General features: G+C 44.5%; 2 protein-coding genes across 2 annotated transcripts; one reads left to right on the forward strand and one right to left on the reverse strand.

Moving 5' to 3' along the window:
* Window positions 1-3502: 3502 nt before the first annotated feature.
* ROPN1L (rhophilin associated tail protein 1 like) lies at window positions 3503-11161 on the forward strand (the record flags this gene model as incomplete). Its single annotated transcript, XM_082015004.1, has 5 exons — window positions 3503-3739; window positions 5837-5960; window positions 6123-6284; window positions 9115-9290; window positions 11098-11161. The coding sequence occupies exons 1-5, from the start codon at window positions 3609-3611 to the stop codon at window positions 11159-11161; spliced, it is 657 nt and encodes a 218-aa protein (XP_081871130.1). The 5' UTR covers window positions 3503-3608.
* A 1897-nt stretch (window positions 11162-13058) lies between these two features.
* Window positions 13059-20747, reverse strand: SNRNP48 (small nuclear ribonucleoprotein U11/U12 subunit 48; the record flags this gene model as incomplete). Its single annotated transcript, XM_082015120.1, has 9 exons — window positions 20703-20747; window positions 20495-20608; window positions 20261-20321; window positions 19493-19567; window positions 16604-16792; window positions 15543-15664; window positions 14981-15096; window positions 13765-13929; window positions 13059-13098 (listed from the first exon to the last, which is right to left on the reverse strand). Exons 1-9 carry the CDS (start codon window positions 20736-20738, stop codon window positions 13059-13061), a joined length of 918 nt encoding a protein of 305 aa, XP_081871246.1. The 5' UTR covers window positions 20739-20747.
* Window positions 20748-23401: the final 2654 nt, after the last annotated feature.

Below are 23401 nucleotides of genomic sequence, written 5' to 3' on the forward strand. Positions count from 1 at the left end.
TAGAGAATATGAAACTTCTCCTGTTCAGCCATTATCCCTAGACACCTTTGAAAAACTGCATTGTGAAATTAATTTAATTCCATTCTGTAAACCCCTGCAGGATAATGTTTGCTACATGTATTTTTTGCTGTAGTGTTCTTAATTGTTTTAAAGAATCTACCCATCTAAAGAATAGATATGTCAGAAGCTTGCTGTTTTCATGTAGTTGCAGGAATCCATGAAGTATTTTGAGGCCCAATACTTTATGAAGTATGCTCATGCTTTATGAAAAGATTAAACCATTGTTAAAATGTGTGCTTTTTGTTTTCCAGAGACCACCATTTCATCCTTGTCCTGCATGGCCTTACGTGTTCAGCAGTGGGGACATAATGTGGATCAAGAAGGGCTGGCTTCAAATAAGATTGTATTTGGCCTGTTTGATGCGTGCAGCACCTAAGTTTCTTTGGAGCAATGGCTTGTGAAGGCTTCCTGAAGCGAATAATCCTATTAGCAAGTTCATTTGAGTGCTCGGGCTACTTAGAGGCCATGTTAGAAGGAACAGGAAGGGGCATTGCTTTATAAATCAAGACAGGAGATGCACTAGCATCTTCACAGAGGACACTGTTCGGGTTACCTTGGGGGCTAGTTTTATCTGCAGTGAGAAGAACAAGAGGTCTCATAATCATCCTCCAAGGTTCTGGTTTCTCTGTGTTCTGGAGCAGCGGGAGAGCCCACGCTGCCTTGTCAGCATGCGTTGGTGCTGGGTTTTGGGGGCAGCAGATGCTGAGAAGCAGGTGGTACTGGCCCTACTGAGCTTGGTGGAGGCAGTCCATCATAGAATCATTAAGGTTGGAAAAGACCTTTAAGATCATCAAGTCATCAACCCAACACCACCATGCCTGCTCAACCATCTCCTGAAGTGCCACGTCTCCATGTCTTTGAGCACCTCCAGTGACAGCGGCACCACTGCCCTGAACTTCTAGGCCCCTGGAGGCTGACCCCAGCGGAGGTGCTCCTGCCTGTAACGGGCAGCTGGGCTGTCTGTCGTCTGAAGCAGCAGCTACTTCAGGGAGGCGCTTCAGCGAGCGTCTTGCCCGGTGCCGGTGTGCGCAGCTCGGGCAGCGTTTGCTCCCGTCTCCTCCGGGCCTGGAAAGGCGGTGCCTCCGCCCGCTCCGGGGCACGCGCAGCGGGGCAGCGGGCTGCAGGGAGCCCGGGGGAGCCGGAGGCCGGCCTCCCCGCCGCGGGCGTACCGTTACGGTGTCTCGGGCCTCTTCAGCGGTTTGCAGAAAAGGGGTGTTGCTCTTGCACTTGAAACAGCGTAGGTAACAAAGCCCTTGAGCACCGGGCCGGCCCGCTCCCCGTCAGCAAGCGTCGTCCTGCCGCCCGCCCCGGCTCCGCCGCGTTGCCTGGGCAGCGGGGCCGCGGAGAGGGGCAGGTGAGGCGGCGGCCTGGCCTCCTCCGAGCCGCGGGGTGACGAGGCGGGCAGGCCGCTCAGGGAAGGCTCGGCCCGGTGCTGCCGTTGCGGGGGCGGGGGGGCCCCGGGGGCGCTGCACGCCGGCCGGAGCCGTGGGAGGGCGGTTGGGCCCCCCGGCGCCGGGGCATGGCGGCGGCCTGCTAGGGCGGGTGTGTCAGCACCATCGTGCGCAGGCCGGCGTGCCGGGGCAGGTAACCGGGGCGGTGACAGCCCCCTGTGCTCCTTTTCGGCTCCGGGCTTGGGGCTTGCCGTTCACCAACAGCTAGGCAAGCCTAGGCTGCCTGAACGTACTTGCTAGTTTCAGCGTTGTACCCAGAACACCTGGGGCTAGTTTGGGCTCCGTGAACGGAAAACTAGAAAATAAGAGCACGTAGGAGGTGAGAGAGATTACAAGACCTTTGTGTTAGAGCACAAACGGCAGGTGTTGCCGCGGCCCGACAGTGGAAGGCGGCAAAGGCTGGCTGGCCCGGCCGCGGTTTCTTTGCTCATCAGGTGCGTGTACGTACCGGAGGTCCCCTCTGAGCATCAGGGAGCACTTTTTTGCTGTGAGGGTGACCGAGCAGTGGCACAGGTTGCCCTGGAGGGTGGGGAGTCTTCCCATCCTTGGAGATGCTCAAAACCCGCCTGGACAGGGCTCTCGGCAGCCTGCTCTAGGTATCCCTGCTCAAGCGTGGGCTTGGACTAGGTGACCTCCAGAGTTCCCTGCCACCCTCAGCCCTTCTGTGACTCTGTGATGAATGGCTTACTATAGAACAGCAGGTCTTGTGTTTTTTTTTTCTCTCTACTTTTTCTTTTCTGATTAGTTTTTTATTCTTTTCTTTGACTGCTTCCCAAGGGCACATGCACACACACTCCATTCCTTCCTCAAGGAATGGAGGAAGAAATTTCTGTTCTGTAGCTTAGCCTGAAATCCAACTTTTTGCCTTCAGCTTCAGTTCCTTGGCTAGAGCTACATTTTTTAATCGTTACTGAAAGTGCGTGACCAATGTAGTAATTAAATGTACACTCTGAAGTCTATCCCGATGCAAGTTTGCTGTGTTGGAGTAGTGAAGGCACTGAACCCTGTCTGCTTTTCTCCAGAAATGAAGTTCTGGGTATGGTTTGATCCTCAAAGGAGCCTTCAGCCACAGCAGTCCCATTCCTCCATTGCTGACTATTTTTTTTTCAATACAGGAAAAATCACATGGTAAAGAGGAGAAAGCCACCTACCAGATACTCTTATTTTTATCTTAAAAATAAAAAAAATCTAAAGGGATAAGAGATGCTGTTACACTGATGCCTTTCTTGATGCTGTTGCTTTCACTGTTCTTCCCTTCTGTAAATAGCTGATATGTTTTCAACTCTTCTTGCTAAATCAACTTTAGTCTGTCCTTTAAATGATGAGGAGGGCGTCCAGGTTTCCCACCAAATGCGCTCGGATGCTATAATGGGATAAGGACCATACAATAACTTATGTCTGTCCTTTCTCTTGGATCCTGGGGAACAGGATTCCTTGCAGCAAGTAAGTTACATCCTGAGTAAGACAAACATACCTATAAAGCTGTGTGAGCAAAATGCAATGAGTAATTGCAGCATACCTGAATATTTTGTTCATCCATGTAATTTTTTAATGTAAAGTCTGCCAGGAGCACAAATTAGTAACTTTTTGCTACAGTTTTTTTTTAATTCATAAACACAGTAGAAACGTGGCAATCTGCATACTTTAGCTTCTGTACAAAAACAAGACTCTCCTTGGCTTGCGGTAGCAAGCTGTCAACATAGCTAGCTTTCACCTTGGCACGTGTGGTATGATTTGTCTTGACTACTTGGTTTAGAAATTCATATTGTGGTAGGTTTGAGGAGAAAAATCAGTTTAAAACTATCTAAAGATACCTGTTAAAGTAGTAGTTCTCCTTACTGGGAGCTGTGGTAGGTGTCCAACAGTATTTTGTTTGGTGTTGCCATCAAGTTTAAAGTTTTTAGAGACTCACAGTGCTCATCTGTTTACCTTTCTGAGTTTGTCAGTCCTCCAGTAGCCCCAGCAGTTGAGTAGGACAGGAGGCAGTTTTGTTCCCCGCCATAAGCACATGCAGTTTTTCATTCACATTCTGCATCTGTGAACTTGCTGCTTTATTATTCTTTCTTCCAGGTCCTTGTCAGTGAACACGGACAGACCATGCCTCTTCCGGAAACCATGTTTTGTGCTCAGCAGATCAAAATCCCCCCTGAGCTACCCAATATCCTGAAGCAATTTACCAAAGCTGCTATTAGGACTCAACCTCGTGATGTTTTGCAGTGGGCAGCTGCGTAAGTAGGATGTTCAGATAACGATGTAGCGCTATGTGTATGGACCCACAAAATCTTCCTGCGCCTGTTTATTGTACAGTGGAGTTGGCTTGAATATTAAGCCAGCCTGTGTATTGCATATGCGCTTCTGTGCATTAATGTAGCGTGTGAGCCTTTTAAAAATAGTATAGGACTTGATTTATTTTCTGGTTCATGGGGGGTTTAGGACTGGCATATGTCTGGAATAGTTTGATTTCCATATAGAAGAATGTGTCTTAATTTTTTTGTTGTTGTTTTTAATTGCTTGGTCCTTTATGATCTTGAAAGACAAATTGATTTTTTTTTTCCCCCCTCTCATGTGAGACTTAATTCAATTCTTGGAATTTAAAGGAAACCTAGAAATAGCTTTCTAATCCTTAAGCTTGCCTAGGTTTCTTTTTTTGTTGTTGTTGTTTCTAGGAACAAAATGAAGGAATCTCCTTAAGTGTTACCAAAGTAGAAAAAGAGCCTGAAAAGCTGTAACTTCTAGGTGATATAGTCCACATAATATATCTCTCATCATGAAGTTGGTTTAAGATACTTAAATTTTTCTTCTTCTTTAACTTCTTTTTTTTTCTTCTTTTACCTCATCTGCTCACTACCATTATTTTTTCCTGTTCTACAGTTTGTGTGAACAAACTCTTGAAAAGTGTATGTGAGATGTTCTCTACTCAGGGAATTTAAAAAGTCTATGCTGTGTACGTGAGGGAGAGGAGGCTGTTAAAGCCAGGCTGGAGTCTGGCTAGTCCATTAAACAAACAAAAAAACAAAACCTGAAGCTGAATCACTACAGCTGCAGTGTTGGAGAAAGGCAGCAGGAACATCTTAGAATGGCGTGGCATTTCTTAGGAGCGTGATGGAGGTGGGGTGCGGTGTACCTCTGGGCAATGGATGTGCAGGGAGCTTGACCCAACTGAGCAGTCGGAAGCGGCAGCTGCCAGGTGGCTTGAGCCTGCTGGGCTGTGGGCACTGCTGCGGCCACACCGCCTGCCAGACCCCGACCTCCGCTTAGCGATTGCATCAGCTCGGTCAGAGGAGCCCCCGCAGATGGTGGGCAGCTGGTGCTGGTCACGCACCCCTTTCTAGAACATGCTCTGGTGCGAGAGCATCTGGGGCAGAGCAAGGTCTGGACCTGGGAGCCACGCAAAGCAGAGCCAGGCTGTGGTTTCATGTGCGCTGCCAGTGTTGTAGTGCTTGTCCCTGTGAATAATCAGATGGGGAACCAGATCTGGCTGAAAAATAGCACAGGTGTTATGCAGTACATGTAGTACAGGTGTACATGTAGTACATACGTATAGCGCATCTATTTCTGTACAGTCACACTGCTTCAGTTCTGCAGTGCTGCATGCTGTGCATTTCAGCAAGTATTTGCACAGCATGGGATAGCCTGGGCATGGATGTGGGTGACCAGGGCAGATGAGAGGAGGCAAGTGGAGAAACCCTTAAGTTAGACCTGCTACTGACTGAATGAAAAGGGGTTTTGCAGGGTTGAGATTGCTGGCCAGTTATGGCAGAGGTGGTTGCTGTTAAGACGGTTGTAGCCTTGTAATTAAAAGGATGTGCATCTAACTCCCTTTCTGCTCCAGTCTTAAATTTTATTTTGGAGTGGATAGAGATAGAAGAAATGCTGATGAGAGACTTGCAGCGTAAATAGCCAGTCCTGCTTTTCGGGTAGCACGTGAGGAGAATGTTAAACAAATCAGCCCTAAGGTGCTTATCAATCAAATGGGAAAAGCCTGAACTTGGGTTTGCAAGCCCACTCTAATGTTAATAAATCATCTTCTGCCTTTGCCAAGAAGGGCTGAGTATATAATGCACAAAATAAGTTAAATGCCTTAAGAATTATTAGAGCGTTGTAAAAAGGAATGTGTAAAGTCTAAAGATTGTGTTTCCACTAAAAAGAAAGGTGGTACCTGGGCACAGGGAGATGGGAGTTGTGCGGGCTGGGCGGCTTGCTGAGTACTGCCACTCCTGCGCAGGAGCATGCGGATTCGTTCACTGAACTGTCAGAGCATTTGCTTCTGTGCAGCTTGTAATGGCCATGGGCATTGAAATGTGTTGCTCTTCCCATTCACTTAGGTATTTTTCAGCGTTGTCAAAAGGTGAGCCCCTTCCTGTGAAGGAAAGGATTGAAATGCCTTTAGCAAGAGAGCAAACAGACGCTGGTTTGACCCTAGGACTCCTTAAAACCTTGCACAAACAGGTACAACCCGGCCTTTATCAAATGGACAGTGCTATCGAGGAATGCTGATGTGTTGGGGATGGCTGGGGAGACTGACTGTCACGTATTTTGGGGAGGGACTGTGTTCTTAGTTTTGTTCTAGTTATCAGTGTTCCTATAGTGGTACCATGATTTCGCTTAAAGCTTTCTCCCAAAGGCATGGTGAATGTTGCAGAACTGAAGGAAAAGTGGAAGCACTTGTGCTTGCCACAGAAGCAACTGGAAGCTATCCTGCAGTTGGACCACTTTGGTGAGGAGGTGGAATGGATGAAGGTTCTGGCACTTGGGTGCAGCATGCTCAGCGGGGTATGTTCACAGCAGGAGCCCTCGTATCCAAATGCAAACGGTCATATATGATTGTATGTGAGGTAGACCATACAACAATTAATGCAAATGGACTTTGGGGAATAGTGATTGCTTTTGCAGCAGCTGGCAAGAGGCCTGCGTGTTTACATCTGTTCCCCATCAGGTCTTGGTCAGGCGAGCTTAACCAGAAAGAGGGTTAAGTCCTCAGTTTACTGGAATGGTAGTAGAAGAGCAAGCATGTCCACAGGGAGCTTAGACCGTAAGAGAGAGGAGGATAGAGGAATGATGCTTATAGTATCAGTGTAAAAGTCCATGGAGGAGAACTGGAGGGAGAAATTAAAACATCAATTTTTTAAATTGATTGTGTGGTCAATTAAATTTTCACAAAAGCAGTTACTGTAACTAAATCTGCATTTAAGTCTTTTAATGTCAGTAATACAATCTCAGCAGAGCATTTCAACAGAATGAGAGATTATAAAATGCACTAGGCTGATGTTCTTATGAAGTGTAATATTTTTAATGACCCCTACAGTAGGGAAGAAGGGGTACTAAAAAACAAATACATGTTTTGAGAATGTTGCAATATCTGGAAGCCCTGAATGTTAACCTGGCCTGGTGATGCAATCATGTGTGTATATATATATTTATTCTTTTCAACTGTGTATTTCTTGATTCCAGTCCCCCTCCCAACATGATTTTGTAGTTTGGGTTCTTCATTTAAAAGAAGTAACAGCAATGTTATGTATTTTAAAAAAAATCAAACCAAAACCAAAGTCACAGGAACATCATGAAGGTTAAACAGTTTAAATTTACCTCCATCTCTCTATCCTTTCAGATATTAAGTGAATAATTTGATTTCTGCTTTACATATTGAAACCTAAACTTAGGTTTCCTAAACCAGAGAGTAAGATGCACACAATAAATTTACATTAATTTTCCTGCAGCTGTAAATTGTGTTCATAGTTGAATAGGGTCACGGGTAAGATACAAGAGTAGACAAGTACGAGCTTCTTAAAACACTAGTCATCTGAAGTTTCTTTCTGTAAAGCACTGATGTGTATTTACAGCCTTGGAGAAATGGCCACGCGAGTCACCTGCTAAACTGTCTTTGACAGGAGGGGAAATGGATGTGAATAACTGCAGGGCTGTGAGAGCAAATGAGTGGCAGCTTGGAGTGGCAGGAGCAGGAATGGCAGTAGAGGGGTAGCAAACTGCGGAGGGTAGAGTCTGCCATCATGTAGGCAGCTGCCTCTCCTTCCCCACAGAGGCCTCCTGGGGAGGAACTACATTAAGGGATTTATAAATTGGCACTTTTCTGGCCTGTGTTCTAGATCTTGAACAGATACTGCATTTATTTTAAATATTGTTGTTCTACTTTAAGGAAATACTTTACTTTTTTTTTTTTTACAAAGTCATTGCTTGCTTATTAATGAAGAAGTAAGGATAAATTTTGACAAAGTTACAACAAAAATATTAGTACTTGGGTTAAAAAAGGTCTGTGTGTTTTGGGGTTGGTTTTTTTTTTGTTTCTTTCTTTGTTTGTTTTAATCGCATCCAACCAGTCTTTAACTCAATGAAGCTCAATGCTGAATTTTTCCACACATTTCCCCGTATAGTTCAGCATGCATAGGGCACTGGATTATAGACATTGTATTGAATAAATGATTTTTTAAATGTTTGGAATTAATACTCTGAGGCATGCTTGTTCTAAAGGGAATTTGGATGTTATTTATTTGGCTTTGACTGAAACTGAAAAATTCTTGAAATGCTTTTTGCCTCAGTGCTTTTTCTACTAACTAACTACTAAAATGGAGCTGGCATACAAGTAGGGAAAAAACTAAAGATCAACATTCCTAAAAATTAATATCATACTAATACTATATCATAATAAAAAATAATGAAAGCCATATGAAATTTATGGGGTTTGTAGATTTGTCAGTCTCAACTGCTGCTGAGAATTCCTTCAGATCCATTGAGAGAAGAAATACATATACATACATTTGTGTTCAGTTTTGGGCCCCTCACTACAAGAAGGATGTTGAGGTGCTGGAGCGTGTCCAGAGAAGGGCAACGAAGCTGGTGAGGGGTCTGGAGCACAAGTCTTATGAGGAGCGGCTGAGGGAACTGGGGTTGTTTAGTCTGGAGAAGAGGAGGCTGAGAGGAGACATCGCTCTCTACAACTACCTGAAAGGCGGTTGTGGCGACGAGGGCGCTGGTCTCTTCTCCCAAGTAACCAGCGATAGGACAAGAGGAAATGGCCTCAAGTTGTGCCAGGGGAGGTTTAGATTGGATATTAGGAAAAATTTCTTCACTGAGAGGGTGGTCAAGCATTGGAACAGGCTGCCCAGGGAGGTGGTGGAGTCGTCATCTCTGGAAGTGTTCAAAAAGCGTGTGGATGTGGCGCTTCAGGACATGGTTTAGGGGACATGGTGGCGCTGGATTAATGGTTGGACTTGATGATCTTGAAGGTCCTTTCCAACCTAGTGATTCTGCGATTCTGTGATATGTATATATACATACACACCCTCTACACACACACATAGATTTGAGGTTTGAGCTTTTACAGGAGCAGAATAGAGCAATTTAGCCATATTGGAGATAAGGCTCAGACTACCCTGTGCAATCTTAAAACATTATGGGATTCTGGTATTTTTTTTACTCCTGCTTCTACTAGAAGTTAATTATTGCTTTCATCCCTTGGGGTTGAAAGCTAGGTAATGATGATAAAGCTCACTTTCAGGGATTTACAGTGTGGATTTTGTCACAGTATGCAAAGGATGTTCATGGCTGTGATACTGTTCCTTTCATTTCTTGACTGAACCCCCTGCAGTCCTTACTGAGTTCAATGAAACATGCCTGTGAGATCTTAACAAGCGACCCAGAAGGTGGAGCAGCTCGCATTCCCTTTGAAACATTCTCATTCCTCTACTCCTATTTGGCCAGTATCGATGGAGAGATACCAGAGAAGAAAACTGAAGCATTTCTCCACAGAATTAAAGAACAAGCGTAAGTAAAAATCCATGCAAGGAACTGGAATGTATGGATCACCTCTCGGTTCTCCATAGACCTTTAATTCCAGGTGAATAGTCTATTTTCACTTTGGGTGTAGCCACAATGACTGGAGTAAAAGTTGACTAAGGTTATATTGAAAGTGTACATAGTTATTTTTTAATTGGTCAGCATCAGGGTTTGAACTGTTAAATGATAAATTATTATTTATCCATCTTTCTTTGAAATATCAAAGTCACTACCTGGTGGTATAATTTTCCCTGTAGGAAGCAATTATATACAGCTTTGTATCATCTGCTTATTAGTGGTACTGGAACGAGCAGCATCTTATGGGCTGCTCTTTTGATTTAACATAGACCATAAATCAGAGAGAGTAACTGGGGCTTCCCACTTGAAGTCTGAAGTTTCTGTCATGTTTCTCCTTCTCCCTAGAAATTTTATTGGGAAAATATTTAGTGAATGCTTGGTCTTAAATGGTTTGGCTCTTCAATTTTTGTAGTATTAGCTATGATAAATTGTCCTTCCTGGAATGGTCTTAGTGTTTGTTGCCTTCAGTGGATATAAAGGACAAAGGCAGGGCACAGTCCCACCTGAATATTTGTACCAAGTTGGGGTGGTTGGGTACATTTCTAGTCTGTTGTATTTCTCTTTCTGCTTGCTCTGGGGTTGGCTGTGTAGTTTGGTGTCAGCCTTGTCAGTCAGCCATGAACTGACACGGTTCTTCACAGCAGGAGGCACGTAGGTTGAAGGTTAAGCAAAAACTCACCGCGTGGCTATCCATTTTGCTATCGACGACAGCTGTGTTCAGGTCTTTTCTGTGCTGTTGTGTGTAGTCTTTGGCTTGCTTCATAATGAAGAGGCAACTCCATTCTCACCTCTTGACATCATCGAGTAGTTTGTAGGTAAATGATGGTTTCCCCCCAGTATTACTAGGTGTCCTTATAGGATTACCCTGTTGATCATCGGTCCGTTCGAAGTGCGCTGCCATTTTCTGATGCGCTGTCACCATCGTTGCTGCTCACAGCTTGTTTGTTCTGAATACTTCTGGACAGCTGCACTTCACAATCAATAGACTATTCACATAATTTGGCCACCTTTTTTCTTGAGCACACCAACTCTATTCTGTTGCTATAGACAGATGGTTGATCATATTTTTGTCAGCTTCCACAACAGCAAAAACTTAAAATTCATGGGCTTGTGCTAACACCTCTGCTAACTGGGCCTAACTCATGCTAACTGCTACAGGTGAAAAATCTCACCTCTAATAGACTTGCATCAGTTTTGTGAATTCTTGTGCCCACAAAATTCAATGATGTCAAAACCTCGTAAGTTTTTAGCAGATGGAGGAAAGGATCCATCAAGATACAAGGAATGTATCAAAATGACACCATCTTCAATCCAGCTCTCGGTGATAAACTGCCACTCCTTTTATCCATAGTCACACATAGGTCACACAAAATGCACTTTTTAAAAAGATCCATGACAGGCCTGTCCTCCAAGTGCTGCCTACGTGGCATGTTTGCAGACATACTGACTCGTCTACCATCAATCTGGAATTGGTCTTTCTTGGATTGCTACTAGCTCCATGTACATGGGAGCTCAAAAATGCACGAGCACACACATGAACTCATTTGTTTTGTCACTACAGTTACCAGATTGACAACTTTTAGTAAGAAAGAACCACTTTTTAATCACACTGCTCTTGCTTGCCATTAATATAACCCTCAATTGTATCTTGTCCAACACATGAGGATTTACCATGTTTTAAGAGTTATGCTAAAACATTTGGTTTATTCCTTTCCAGTGACCAACAAACTGGCATGGTACTGCTCAGAAACTTTCTGACCCAGCCCTCAACATTGTTTTGATCAAGCCTACTCTTCAGCACCAGGTGAGACGGAAGAAAAAAAAAAAGGGAGTATGTGCAAGAAAATAATTTGTGTTCAAAGGACTGTTACTTGCACATTACAATACAAGATGATCCTCTCTGCTGGCACTTCCTTTTCTTTATCCCATTCTTGAAATGGCCCTTCAGTGGATGTTAATTGAATACATGGTTATACTATTCTCCTGCCTCTCATATACTGATGCACATGTCTAGGGAGCAATATCTTACTCACTGTTTATATTGAGTAAAACTCACTTTGTTATGATCTTCCTACCCATACTTCGTAAGTGCATATAAGAAAATCCAGTGCATTTCTGGATAGCACTGACTTTTTTCTCACTCTTACACAAACATAGCTTGTCTTCTGACTGCCTTGTCTATTAAACAAAGAGTTTTACCAAGGCTTGTTCAACATGAAGCACGCTGTGCCTGAGCTGCTGGAAACATCAGCTTTAGAAAGGATGGCACTGATTCCCTATTGCTTTGTCTCTAATTAGGACCCTTTCAGAACTCAGATATCCTTTTCCATTCTTAGATGGACTTTTCTAATTAAGGATGTTTTAAAATACATCTTGTTTTCTGAACAAAAAAGCTACTGCATTTGTCATGTAGGTGAGGAAATACCTGACACATAGTTCAGTTTGGTTTTGAATTGAACAGCTGAAGGAGGTACAGAAGTCTACATCAATCAGAACTAGACTAAGTATTTAGGGACAGATAATCACACATAGTTGCAGAAATGTCTGAGGTTTAGAGACAGCATACTAGCAGCTATAGTAAAACTGGAGATTGCATTGACAGAGAAGGCCAAAACCAGGAGCATATGGAGTGCCCTCCCCTGGCAACTCGATCAAACAGAAGAAAGCATTGTACAAAAGATGGATCTGCAACCTTGTTCTTTTATACTTACTTACTTTGTTGAAGTAACAAGCTTGGATGATGATGACTCACCTTGCTGTAGCAGTCTGTGAGAGGAGTAGGACTAGAAGTTGGTATAACAAAAATCTCACTGAATTTAAGTGGAAAGCTCCTGCACACCTTTAATATGTAGCAGCCTGTCTTAATTCTTACTCTTTTGTAAATACTAGTGATAGAGGTTGATATGTTAGCCTACAGGATGGAACTCCTCCTAGTTATTTCTGGAAGGAAATGGGTATACACCTGGTGTTTGAAAATGGCAATTGGTAATATTACAACTGTCTCTGGTACCTCTGCTAGTTTCTGTGGAGCGCTATTACTCTCATCACCTTTGCCAGATGACATGGGTCCTAAATTTCTTTGAGCATAAGCTTGGGAACAGTAACTTTCCCACTGTTGTCCTTTTACCGCTAGCTGCAGTTGAAGATAATTTTAGCCTACTGGAACACTCTGAAATCTGCCCTCCCACCTCTGGTACCTGCTGTAATGAGGCAGTAAGTGCTGTTTTTCTGGAATACTGCTCCCAGGGGTGATGTCAGGGGGAAGGGTAGGAAGGAAGCTTTTTTCATGCCTCTTCCATTTGTAATTGATCCTAGAGTCCAGGGATTAGCTCTGTTCTATACCTACTTTTTGGATACTAATTATGGGCTAGAAAGGCAAATTAGTATAGTCTCACAGATTTCATTCTTCATCTTTGCCAGACTAAACTCAAATAGAGGAGATCAGTATAATTTATTAATAGATGCATTAGTATTACACATTTATACAATGTTCTGATATATACCACTTCCCTCCTGACAAACGTTGACACTATTTCATTTTTGTCTCCAAGCACAGCTGTGATGCAACACCAGTATTACGTACACAGTCTCACTGTCCTTGGCACAGCCACAGTAACGATGGTTCCTGTGCAAGTAATTTCTGAACAGCTGACAAACAAAAGAATCAAGTTCTTGTTTCTATTTTCGTCTTTTATGGCTGTGATATTTGTCTTCATCCCTGAAACAAAACCACAAACATTATGTATGTGCTGCTAGGCTCAGACTGACAGAATCTCAAGAAAAAAAAAAGTAAACCAAACTCAAAAAATGGGAGTGCTCTCGTTAAATGTAATCTTGTCCTCTTCTAAGGAAAGAAAATAAACTACTTTAACACAGTTTACTTCTCACGCTGTTTTAATCAAAATCTTGTCACGTAGTGCCATAGTGGCAATTAGTTTAGGATGAATTGCATCATTGTGTAATGAAGCCAGTTTTCAGACAAGCAATCATTCCCATCCATGCAGTTATCTACAGCATTTCTTCCCTACATTTGAGGGACAATGCAGCATTTCTTCTGCACAGCAGCCTATGCCTTTGCTGAAACACTGGTCCCATGCACCTGTGGTCTTGCAGGTACAAACGTACCCTTGTTGATGGAATTAGAAGGTGTGGCCTAGATTTGTTTTCTTTTGCCTAAAGATGTGTCCAGAACTACCAAAGAGCGACAGCGTTGTTTTGAACTATCTACCACAGAAAGCCTAGTCAAGTGATTCTATGTATATACATATCAATGAATCAGATAATCCTACTTATTATTCTAATTCTCCGTGCTAAATTCTCATGGACAGTGGGCTACGGCTGCCTGATCCAGAAGCTGGAGTCAGCTGACAGTATTTATACTCACCTCTCTCTTTTTCTCCAAGAATCTCTGTCTTTGCCTCTTTCGCGACTCCTTTTTCGTTTATTTGGACTCCTGCTGCTCTCTCTCCTATGTCTGGTGCGTTCAGTATCCTTACAGCTTCCTCCAGACTGCCGTGAGTCCACTGAAGCTGACCGCCTCTCTTCCTTTCTGGAAAAAAGGTTATTGGTTTTATTCAATACAAATAGTTTCACAGTCACTATTGTCTTCAGTACCAGTTCTGTAATATAATGACCTACTAACGGTGTAAGGCAGAGGATATATCTTATTATTAAGCCCCTCTATCTCCCCAAGAAATACAATACCTCCCAAAAGATGCCCAAAGTCTACGCCCTAGAAATAAGTGCACATCTCAGCACACTATTTAATCCAGTCATTTCTTACAAACACTGCCCCTCAGTCTTATCAGCCTCTGTTTTGCTTTCAATCCCTCACTCTTCAATGACCTGTTTTCAGCCATGGTATCTATGGTTGGAGAACCCAGCAAGTCTGATCTCCTGTTTGGCCTTTTCATTCCCCTTTATTTTAATGCTGAAAACAAACACCTCTAGTGCCACCTTTTAGTTTGTTTCAACAACATTTTCATCTCAAATAACTCATGAAGAAGCACAGACTATCAGTAGGTAATGATATCATTTTTATTTCAGTGACAACTGTTTGGAAGAATGTGCAGTGTTGCTTGACACAGGAAGAAACATGTATGCATAAAACACACATCCAGATAGCACAGCAGCATTCACAGTGACAAGAACCGTAAAGGGTCCCCATACTTAGTTATGAAAATATTTTCTCTAAGGTATTTTATACTGTATCTACCATAGCACTTCCTGTCATGTGGTAGGGAAGCGGGGGGAAATTGTGTACTTGTATTTTCAACTGTCCTTCTGTCCTCAGCTATCACATATATATGCATTTGGACCCAAGGGAGCCATATTCATTCCCCAGCTCCACCAGAAACAACCTGTTCACTTGGATCACTTGCAACTTATCTCCCCTCACCCCATAAAGAAAGCAAGTAATTCTTCCCCATCCTTCATGCAGACAGAGCTTCTCAAGCAAGAGCTTAATAGAATTAATATAAAACAAACTGAGCATATGGCTCAGCCAAGGTTTGTATGTGCTATTAGAAGGAGGTGATAAGATACAGTTACAGGCTATCAGCCTGCTCACAAGCCCCAGGAATTTGTCAACTGTGATATACCTTCCTGAAGATTTCAACTTCCCTCCGTCACATATCTCTGCATTATCCAGCCTATTCTCCTCCTGCCAGTGATTGCTGAGTTCTTCCATATGTACACCAATCACATCCCGGATCACCTGGAGATTAAGATATATTAAAAACAAACAAGAAAGGCAGCACATCATGGTAGTGGCCTGAACTAGCAACTAGACAGCAGAAGGTAAACATTCTCAACCCATCCCCCCAGCCCCCAACCCCTATACTTCAGATGTTTGAATGGAAAATCTTATTTGCAGAAACAGGCATTTCATTACAAATTTAAATAGCACCATTTTACAACAGACAGTCAACTATATCTAGCTGTCATTTTCACATTCAAAATTTAAGTCAGAAATGCTCCTGTTACTTGTAACTTGCTGCAACAAACCAGAGACAGATTCCTCTACAGTTTGCAACACTAATATGGCAGGGTACAAGAAGCTGAAAGGGAGAGGTTTTCTTTGTCTGAAAGGGTGTATCGTTGTTTATGCTGATACACAATAAGCATTTTTGTGCAAAAATCTCTTTCTTTTCAGATACTCGCCTCAGTGTAAGACTTCTTTGTTATATGAACATTCTTAGCCCTGTATGACTGCCGCCGCCTTTTGTAGTCTCGCATTTCAGCCAGAATTTCAAGATGGGACTTCGGACCTTTCTGAGTATCATCTAGCAAAAAATGGGAAGTAAAACAAATGGTCACTAGCAGGACACTAGCACCTGTAGGTATGCAAGTCTGGTGCTTTAGTAATAAAAGTCCAAAACGTAAAATACACTGTGTTCTTTCTGAACTTTCTCCAGTGTTTAGTAACTATTATGAATTTAGCACAAGCTTCCTCTCCAACCTTCTTGCTAGCTGTTTAAACAAGACTAAAAAGCCACCAAAGCAAATGCTGTTATGCCATCTCAGTCTCCTGACAGTGATCCAAATCACTACACGAGCTTATGATTTGTTGAAATGCCTACAAAATACGGGCCATGTTTTCAAAGCCAGTATTACAGTAAGACACACAGATTGAGAAAGCCAGATTCTGTAAAACATTACCTGTGTAGATGACAAACGCTACCTCCTACCTCCTTAGGCATAGCAGGGCCCACAGGGTAACACAGATGCTCATGTTGCACTTGGTATAGTTACAAACAGGCATGACTCAATAGGGACAAGAGGCCTCGATCCAATACACCCATTTATATACTGCTCAAGAGCTCCATCGGACAACTGCCAACAGTTCTCGTTAGGCTTTTACTCTTAAGTGATCTTTAATCTTATCATCTCTTACAAGAAATACTGTCCAAAGCTGTGTGGTAAGTTGGCAACTTTAAGCAACCTGAAGTCAGCTGCAGCAAAGACAAAAGATCCACCCACTAAGATACACACAATATGTGTGCCAAGAGCAGAGCACTGGGGCTTTCTCAGATGGAAAACAACATTAAGGCTACCAAACTGTTGTTTTCTGATGCCAGGTCTTCAGCATGGCTTTTAAGAACAGTATGCTTTTCACAAGAAAAATAGCACAAGCAATTCTGTTTGGCTTTCAACAAAACTCATCTAACTACACAAAGTGAAAGTTTTGAGCGATAAATTCAACAATAGACCATTCTTCAAACCTTGGGTGATTTTTGCTGCTAAATCCACAAAGAGGTCACTGTCATTTTCTGTGATTTGAGATCTAGACCTCTGTTTCTTTGTTTCCTCAACAACGTAATCATAAAGAGCAAGGCGATCAGCTTGAGTCAGGTCACAGGTGAAACGCTTGTGATTTTGAGGAACTTCTACAGGCAGTAATGAGTAAGATCCTGGAGGTTGGAGAGACAGCTGTTATTAGTAAAACAGCATAATTATACAGGAAAACACTGAGAAGCTATACAGACAAGCACTGCAATAGACACCCATGCTGTTTTCAACCTTCCCCTGCATATCTGTAAGAAGTTTCATCCTTCTTAATTTGAAAGAATAAAAATTGCTCAGAAAGGCCCAAATCCCTCCCTAGCCCCACGCAGGTTGTATAACCTTTCTCGACTGCTTACACTGTTAGTGACAGATTTTCATATGCTTTGAAGGGATCACACAAGATTAGATCTAAAGGACACTGTATTGTCCCATCAATTTCAGCCGTTGGCTTACAAACTAAAACAAGAGAGAGGAAGCTGCAGCTCTGACTTGTGGGTTTATCTCACTCCTAAGATTTTCTGTGAAGTACTAGCTGCAAAATACCTATTGTTCTGCCAACAAGAATGAAAGCTTCTAAGACACTAGATAACTGGGCACTGTGCAAATCTGTCTCACACTGTCACTTTCTCTAAAAGAGCTACAAAGGCACCTTCAAGATGCTCCACATTAGTTCAGGTAAAGAACTTTAAAGTTGTGAAAACGAACACGCTGCCCTGCACGCTCTTCTTTCCCTGAATGATCAGCCCAGTACTCACTCTTCCCATCCCCCAGTTAAAAACACACATCCTCCAAACAAACAATAAATCCATTCTCAACCCATTGCAACAGCAGCAAAGCGTCCTCCCTAAAGATACAGGATGCAGCATTCTAGCTTATCACCTGCAGACAAGCATTTCACTTGAGAACATTCAAATTCCCTGTAGCCATTGACCTGACCTCCACAGTCCCGCTCCCCACAACCCGACCTTCTCCCTGCAAGGCACAATCCCATGCAGACTTATGTCTCCGGGCAGACAGAAGAGCCAACACGCAAGACAGGGTGTATGCAGGAGCCCTCACAAAAGCAAAGCTACTGCTTCTCTAGATTATTCAGCACTTAACAGAAGCCAGGCAATCTTTCACATCCTTCTTTCCCCAAGTACCCTGAGGAAAAGGAGCCACAATAACTCTGATTTACAACAACAAACCTAAAATACAAGCTTTCCTCATTACTGTACTTGGAACCTAAACAGGAACTTTTCTAATCTGAACTAACATATTTAAAAATGAACACTAGACTTGTATTTTTAAAATGCACCATTCTTGCAAGGTCACAGAAGCCCATAAAAGTGCCCTAATAGTTGCATGCTTGTCATTTTACAAGAATTCCACAACCTGTGATGAAGGCCAGCCTTCCTGTCCTATTACATAGGTATTCTGAAACTCTAATTAGAGAGTAAAAAAAAAGCCAGAACTTTTTTAAAAACACAGACAGACTATTACTTCCTTCGGTACAGTTAGTCAAAAGGAAATGCACAACAAAAAATGCTTTCCTTTTGTTTCTGTTGCTGAAGACTTTAAATTAAACAAACCATTCCAAGTCAGTACATCTTAGAACAGGCCAAGATGCCACAATGACAGCCACCCCGCACTCTTTCAGTGTTCGGAGAAATGCAAGCTTGCAGTGAAAACTGGATAGCAAACGCTAGCATCTAGCGGCTCACTGATGTATCTTTGCAATGCTATCACTTTGATAAGACCTTTATCTCTTTCTTCTCTACTTGGATGTGCTCGTGTCAAATTAATGAATTACCATGTCCCTCCAGAGAAAAGGCACCCGACACACACAGTGCCTGTCACATGAAAGCTCCTTCCCAAGCAGCTGTCTGTTAAGGCTCCATTTGCTATGCCAGAGAAACAAAGACAACATGAAAATCGTTGCCTGAGCAACCGCTGCTGTATTTGACTGTCAAGGCAGGAAAGTAGAACAAATGCACTTTCCCTTCTGCACATCCATGTTTACCAAACTAAGAAACCAGAGACAGTAAATGCTGTGTCTTTCAGGTGTTGCAGTAATTTCCAAACCATATGCTGCAGCTCTGCAGTGGTTTGTATAGGTAGCCCTACTTTTCTACTCTCAAAAAGCAGCACAGGTCAGACGTAACCTACTCCCCAGAATGGTCACAAAACCCAATGACAAATGAAACATAAAGGAACTAATGAGCTGAGAGCAGTGGCAAAGGACATCATCATATTTACAGATATATCATCATATTTATTATACAGCTTCTTAGGAGAGTCCTGAAACAATCCAGCATCATAACGATAACACACGCATTGTTTGGTTTGTGAGCTGAGGAGTGGTGGACAAGCACATTATAGCTCATATCTAACAATTAATCCTTAAACAAAATAAAAAGCAGTTCTCCTTTTCCTCCCCACCCATCACAGGGAGTACAAGGCTGGAGGCAGCAAGAGAAGAATCTGGGCCACGAAGAGCAGAAGATAATACCAGAAAATGCAGGCAGAAAGTAAAGTGTAGGTAGCAGGATGGGAAGTGAAGGACTAGTGCTTTAAGAAACTCCTGAATTTTGCAGTGTTGCTTTTCCAGTCCTGAAGAGAACTAGAGGTGTGAGCACAACAGACTCAAATTCTCTAATCTGGTTGTCCCGAGTAGAGAAAGTAGTTATAGACAAAAGGGACAAGGGAAGGAATATTAAAAATAAGTTTTAAAAATTCCTCATAGCAGTTTGCAAGTGGAATCAAGGAAGCTGTGAGGGGGGAGGCAAAAGCAGCTCTCTACATGAGAGCTGACAAAGTTGTCTCAGTATCCGCTTGCTACTTACCTTCACTGTAGCTGGTACCTTCTTTTGCACTTTGAGCTCTAGCCTGCTTAACAATGTGAAACTGCAGATCTTTATCTGCAAATAGAGAAGACAAAAACATCATGGAACTTTTACATCAAGTACGTGGTAAGGTTCATCCTTATTCCCCAACCTCTACTATGAGACTTATGGTATGCTACAGAACATTGTAGTTTTATTTTTGCGCAAGGGAAGGCCTGAACAGAATACATCATTTTGATCTATTCCATATTTTAACTGAGAGGAGGGGAAAAAAAGAATAGAAGGATTTCCAGGTTATAACAATATGGAAAAAGAAATGTATGTATATTATAACTCTATTCTGTACCTTCATCACTATGCCCGCAAATTCTAGGGCCAGTTTTTCCACCTTCTAAGCATACATTTTAATATGCTTTCTGCACCTGATGCAAGAAGAACATAGGAATAAACTAGAAAATAAGAGGGAAAAAAAATCCACCTTGGATTTTAAGATGAAAACAGCCAAGTGACCTACAGAGCAGAATTACACAGTGGCAAAAACATAACTAAGTGTAAATTAAGGCAAAGCACAACAGTGAGAAAATAAACCTACATGATGAAAACACTTTCTAAGAGACCTTGGAGAGTTTATGGCTGGCAAGGCAGCAAGGTGTGCTGCTGCAAGGACCTGGGCCTGCCCCATGGGGTGCCCCCTCAGCCCCACCTGGGACTCTCCCCTCAGCCCCATCCCCTGCCCCCCGGGTGTGCCCTCAGCCCGCTGCCGCTCACCCATGGCGACGGTAGGAACCTTCAGGTTTTCGTAGAAAAAGCTGGAGTCGTACATCTCAGCCTGCGGGACCAAGCGACTCAGTGAAGGCCCCGGGGCCGCCCCAGCGACACCGGCTCCGGGCTGGGCCCCGAGTCGCCCCCGACCAGCGAGAAGCCCCGGCCGGCAGGTCAGAAGGGTCAGCCCCTTGCCCCCCCCATCCGGGTAACCTGCCCGGAGCCGGCCCGGGCGCCCACCTCCTCCTCGGCGGAATAGCCCATCTTGCGGAGCCGGCAGGATGTGGCGTGTCTCTCCAGTGACGCCCGGGGGACGCGGTGATGGACGTCGTAGGGGCACGGCACCCACTCCACCTGCCGGTGGAACACGGGTCAGCGCGCATCGCCGCCACCCCCACCGCCCCATTCCCTCCTGCCCCCCGCGGCGGAGCCCCCACCGGCACCTCACCGGGTCCCCCAGCCACACCGCGCAGGGAACAGCCATCGCGGGGCGACCACCGAGATCCCGCGACAAGGGAAGCGGGGCCGACGCCATCTTTATTGAAGTCCCACCCGCCGCAGAGGATGGTGGGGCTGCGGCGCTACGGAGCCTGGTGGGAAGGCCGACCAACCCTGTGTTGGGGTGGGAAGGCCGACCTGCTGCCTGCGCGCTGCGGGCGGTAGCCCCATTCCTTCCTTGCGTGGGGAAAGGCTGCAGCAGCCCCGGAGCGGCGCGGCGAGAGACCCGGAGGGAGGGCCGGGGCGGAGAGGGGCACAAGACTCGCTGCCGGGCCGCCTGCCGTCACCTCCGGGCAGGCGGCCGCCGGGGCAGCCGCGACAGCCCCCAGGACCCGCGGCGCGCGGGGGAGGGTGTGCCGCCTACCGGCGGGAGGGGGCAACGGCGGCGCGGGGGGCCGCGGGGCGGGCCGACTGCGGACTCCGGGCCTCGGGCCTCAGCAGCGGTGGGGTGTGCCCCATGCCGTGCGGCCCCGCTGGGGAAGAGGAGTCTGGCAGCCGCCGTTTTTCCGTGAGGGCGCTGGTACGTTCCGACTCCTGGTTTGGACGTTTTGCCATAGAGCAGCACAGCGAAGGCGGGGGGCTGCCCGCTCTTTCTTCAGCAGACCCAGACCTGACCTGCTCACTGGCTTCTCGATAGGACGAGAGGAAATGGCTTCAAGTTATGCCAGGGGAGGTTTAGACTGGATATTAGGAAAAATTTCTTTATGGAGACAATGGTCAAGCATTGGAACAGGCTGCCCAGGGAGGTGGTGGAGTCACCATCACTGGAGGTGTTCAAAACACGTGTGGACATGGCACTTCGGGATGTGGTTTAGTGGGCATGGTGGTGTTGGGTTGATGGTTGGACTTGATGATCTTAAAGGTCTTTACCAACCTTAATGATTCTGTGATTCAGCAAGGGCCGGTTTCCCTTCGGCACACAGCTCGTGCCTACCTGGGCACTTCAGAGCAGGAGCCAGCCCCCAGAACACCCACTCGTTCATGGTGTGGCAGGAGGAACATAGGGCTCCTCAACGCTGTCGAGCCCCTGATGCCCATTCCCTCTTCCCACGCAAGGAATGCCGTGTGGGACGGTGGCCCCTCCAGCAGCCCTCTGCCACCTGCTGCGTGAGGGAATCCATGAGGCACAGGCTATGCAGTGCGGGGCCGGGATGTGTGTTTCTCCCTAGCGCTGCTCCCCTCCGCAGGCAGCACAGGGCCTGGTGGGGGCAGCTGCATGGCTGCAGCGTGGCGCAGGGAGTCCTGTCCACTACCTGGCCAAACTCAGGAGAGCCTTCCCCTAGAGACTGAGGGAGCACTGGGACTCAATAAGGCTGCAATGAGGAAAGAATGCCTGTCCTAAGGAATAAATTTTGCATGATTGACATTTGTCCTTGCCTATTTTAAGTCATCTACGAGAAAAGCACATACGACTAGAAAGAAGAGTGGGTTTAACAAGGTCGGGGTGGGGGGGTGGGGGGGAGGAAGCATGACAGATATAGCTGCCAGAATGACTCTTGTACATCTGCTTTCGTTAGCAGATTACAGCCCTTTCTCTCCTGCACAGTGAATTTGAGACTCAGCTGGGATTTTAGCCCTTTGAGAGGTTTGGTGTCTCTAGCCATGTTTGCCTAAGGATCTTTGGCTTTACACGATACAGAATACTTACAGTGGAAGACTTCCCAGCTTCCTTTGCATTTCGGCTGTGCTGTCCCAGAGCACAGTTGCTAATGATAGCATATTTTATCAAAAGTAGTAAGAATAGCTGAGCAAAATTGTTCTGACCATCTCCACTGGAAAATACCATTTATTCAAAATTATGAAATTCAAGGTCGACAAAGCATCCAAGCAGATGTTTTTTTAAGAGGAAAGATCAAACATAATTTTGATTTCTTTAAAGTTATAAATGAAATTGATAGTTAAGAATCATGATCAGAATAGATACTTTGCTCTACTAAACAATATTATTTTGAACGATTCAAAATTATTTTGGAGGTTTCTTTTCCCCTAAAAATACCAGTTCCTGCGATCATGAAACAATCAAAAAATACTGTCTTTTTTTTTTCCTTTCCTGGCCTTCATGGATTTGGGGAAACGCCTGAGAAACAAACTGCCAGGATGAATGTTTTTCTTTCTAGAGCTCTGGGAGAAGCCTCTGTCCTGTGATAGAGCACATCAATTAGGAGATGGCTCACTCTGTCACCGAAATCGGGAATAAACCTTGTAACACCAATGTAGTATTAGAAGGTAGGCATTCTTTATTTTCAGTGCTGGGAACATGGGGGATAGCTCCTCCCAAAACTCTGTTCCTCGATCAGTTCAAAAATCAAACATTTATAGGCATATGATTACAAAATTAATACATATTCATCAGGTTTCTATACAATGATTGGTTAAAAATTTTTCACTCATTATGTAAATGATCAGACATGCTCAGTTCAATTTCTTAAGATTTTACTTCCTTGATCTTTTGAGTCAGAGTGTTTCTTGAGTGGGTGGTCTCTGAGTCGGTGGTCGCGATCTCCCCCTGCCGGAGTTACCTTTCCTACAAAGTTCACTCCAAGTACAGCATTTTGTCAAAAACATGACAGACCGTTGGCTCAGGGTAGTGAATATGCAGCTTATCGGCTCCACTGTACCTTCGAGTTCTCTAAATCTCACAGAGCCTGG

The sequence above is a fragment of the Phaethon aethereus genome (genome assembly GCF_964289735.1).
Source record: "Phaethon aethereus genome assembly, chromosome: 2".
In the NCBI taxonomy this organism is placed as follows: domain Eukaryota; kingdom Metazoa; phylum Chordata; class Aves; order Phaethontiformes; family Phaethontidae; genus Phaethon; species Phaethon aethereus.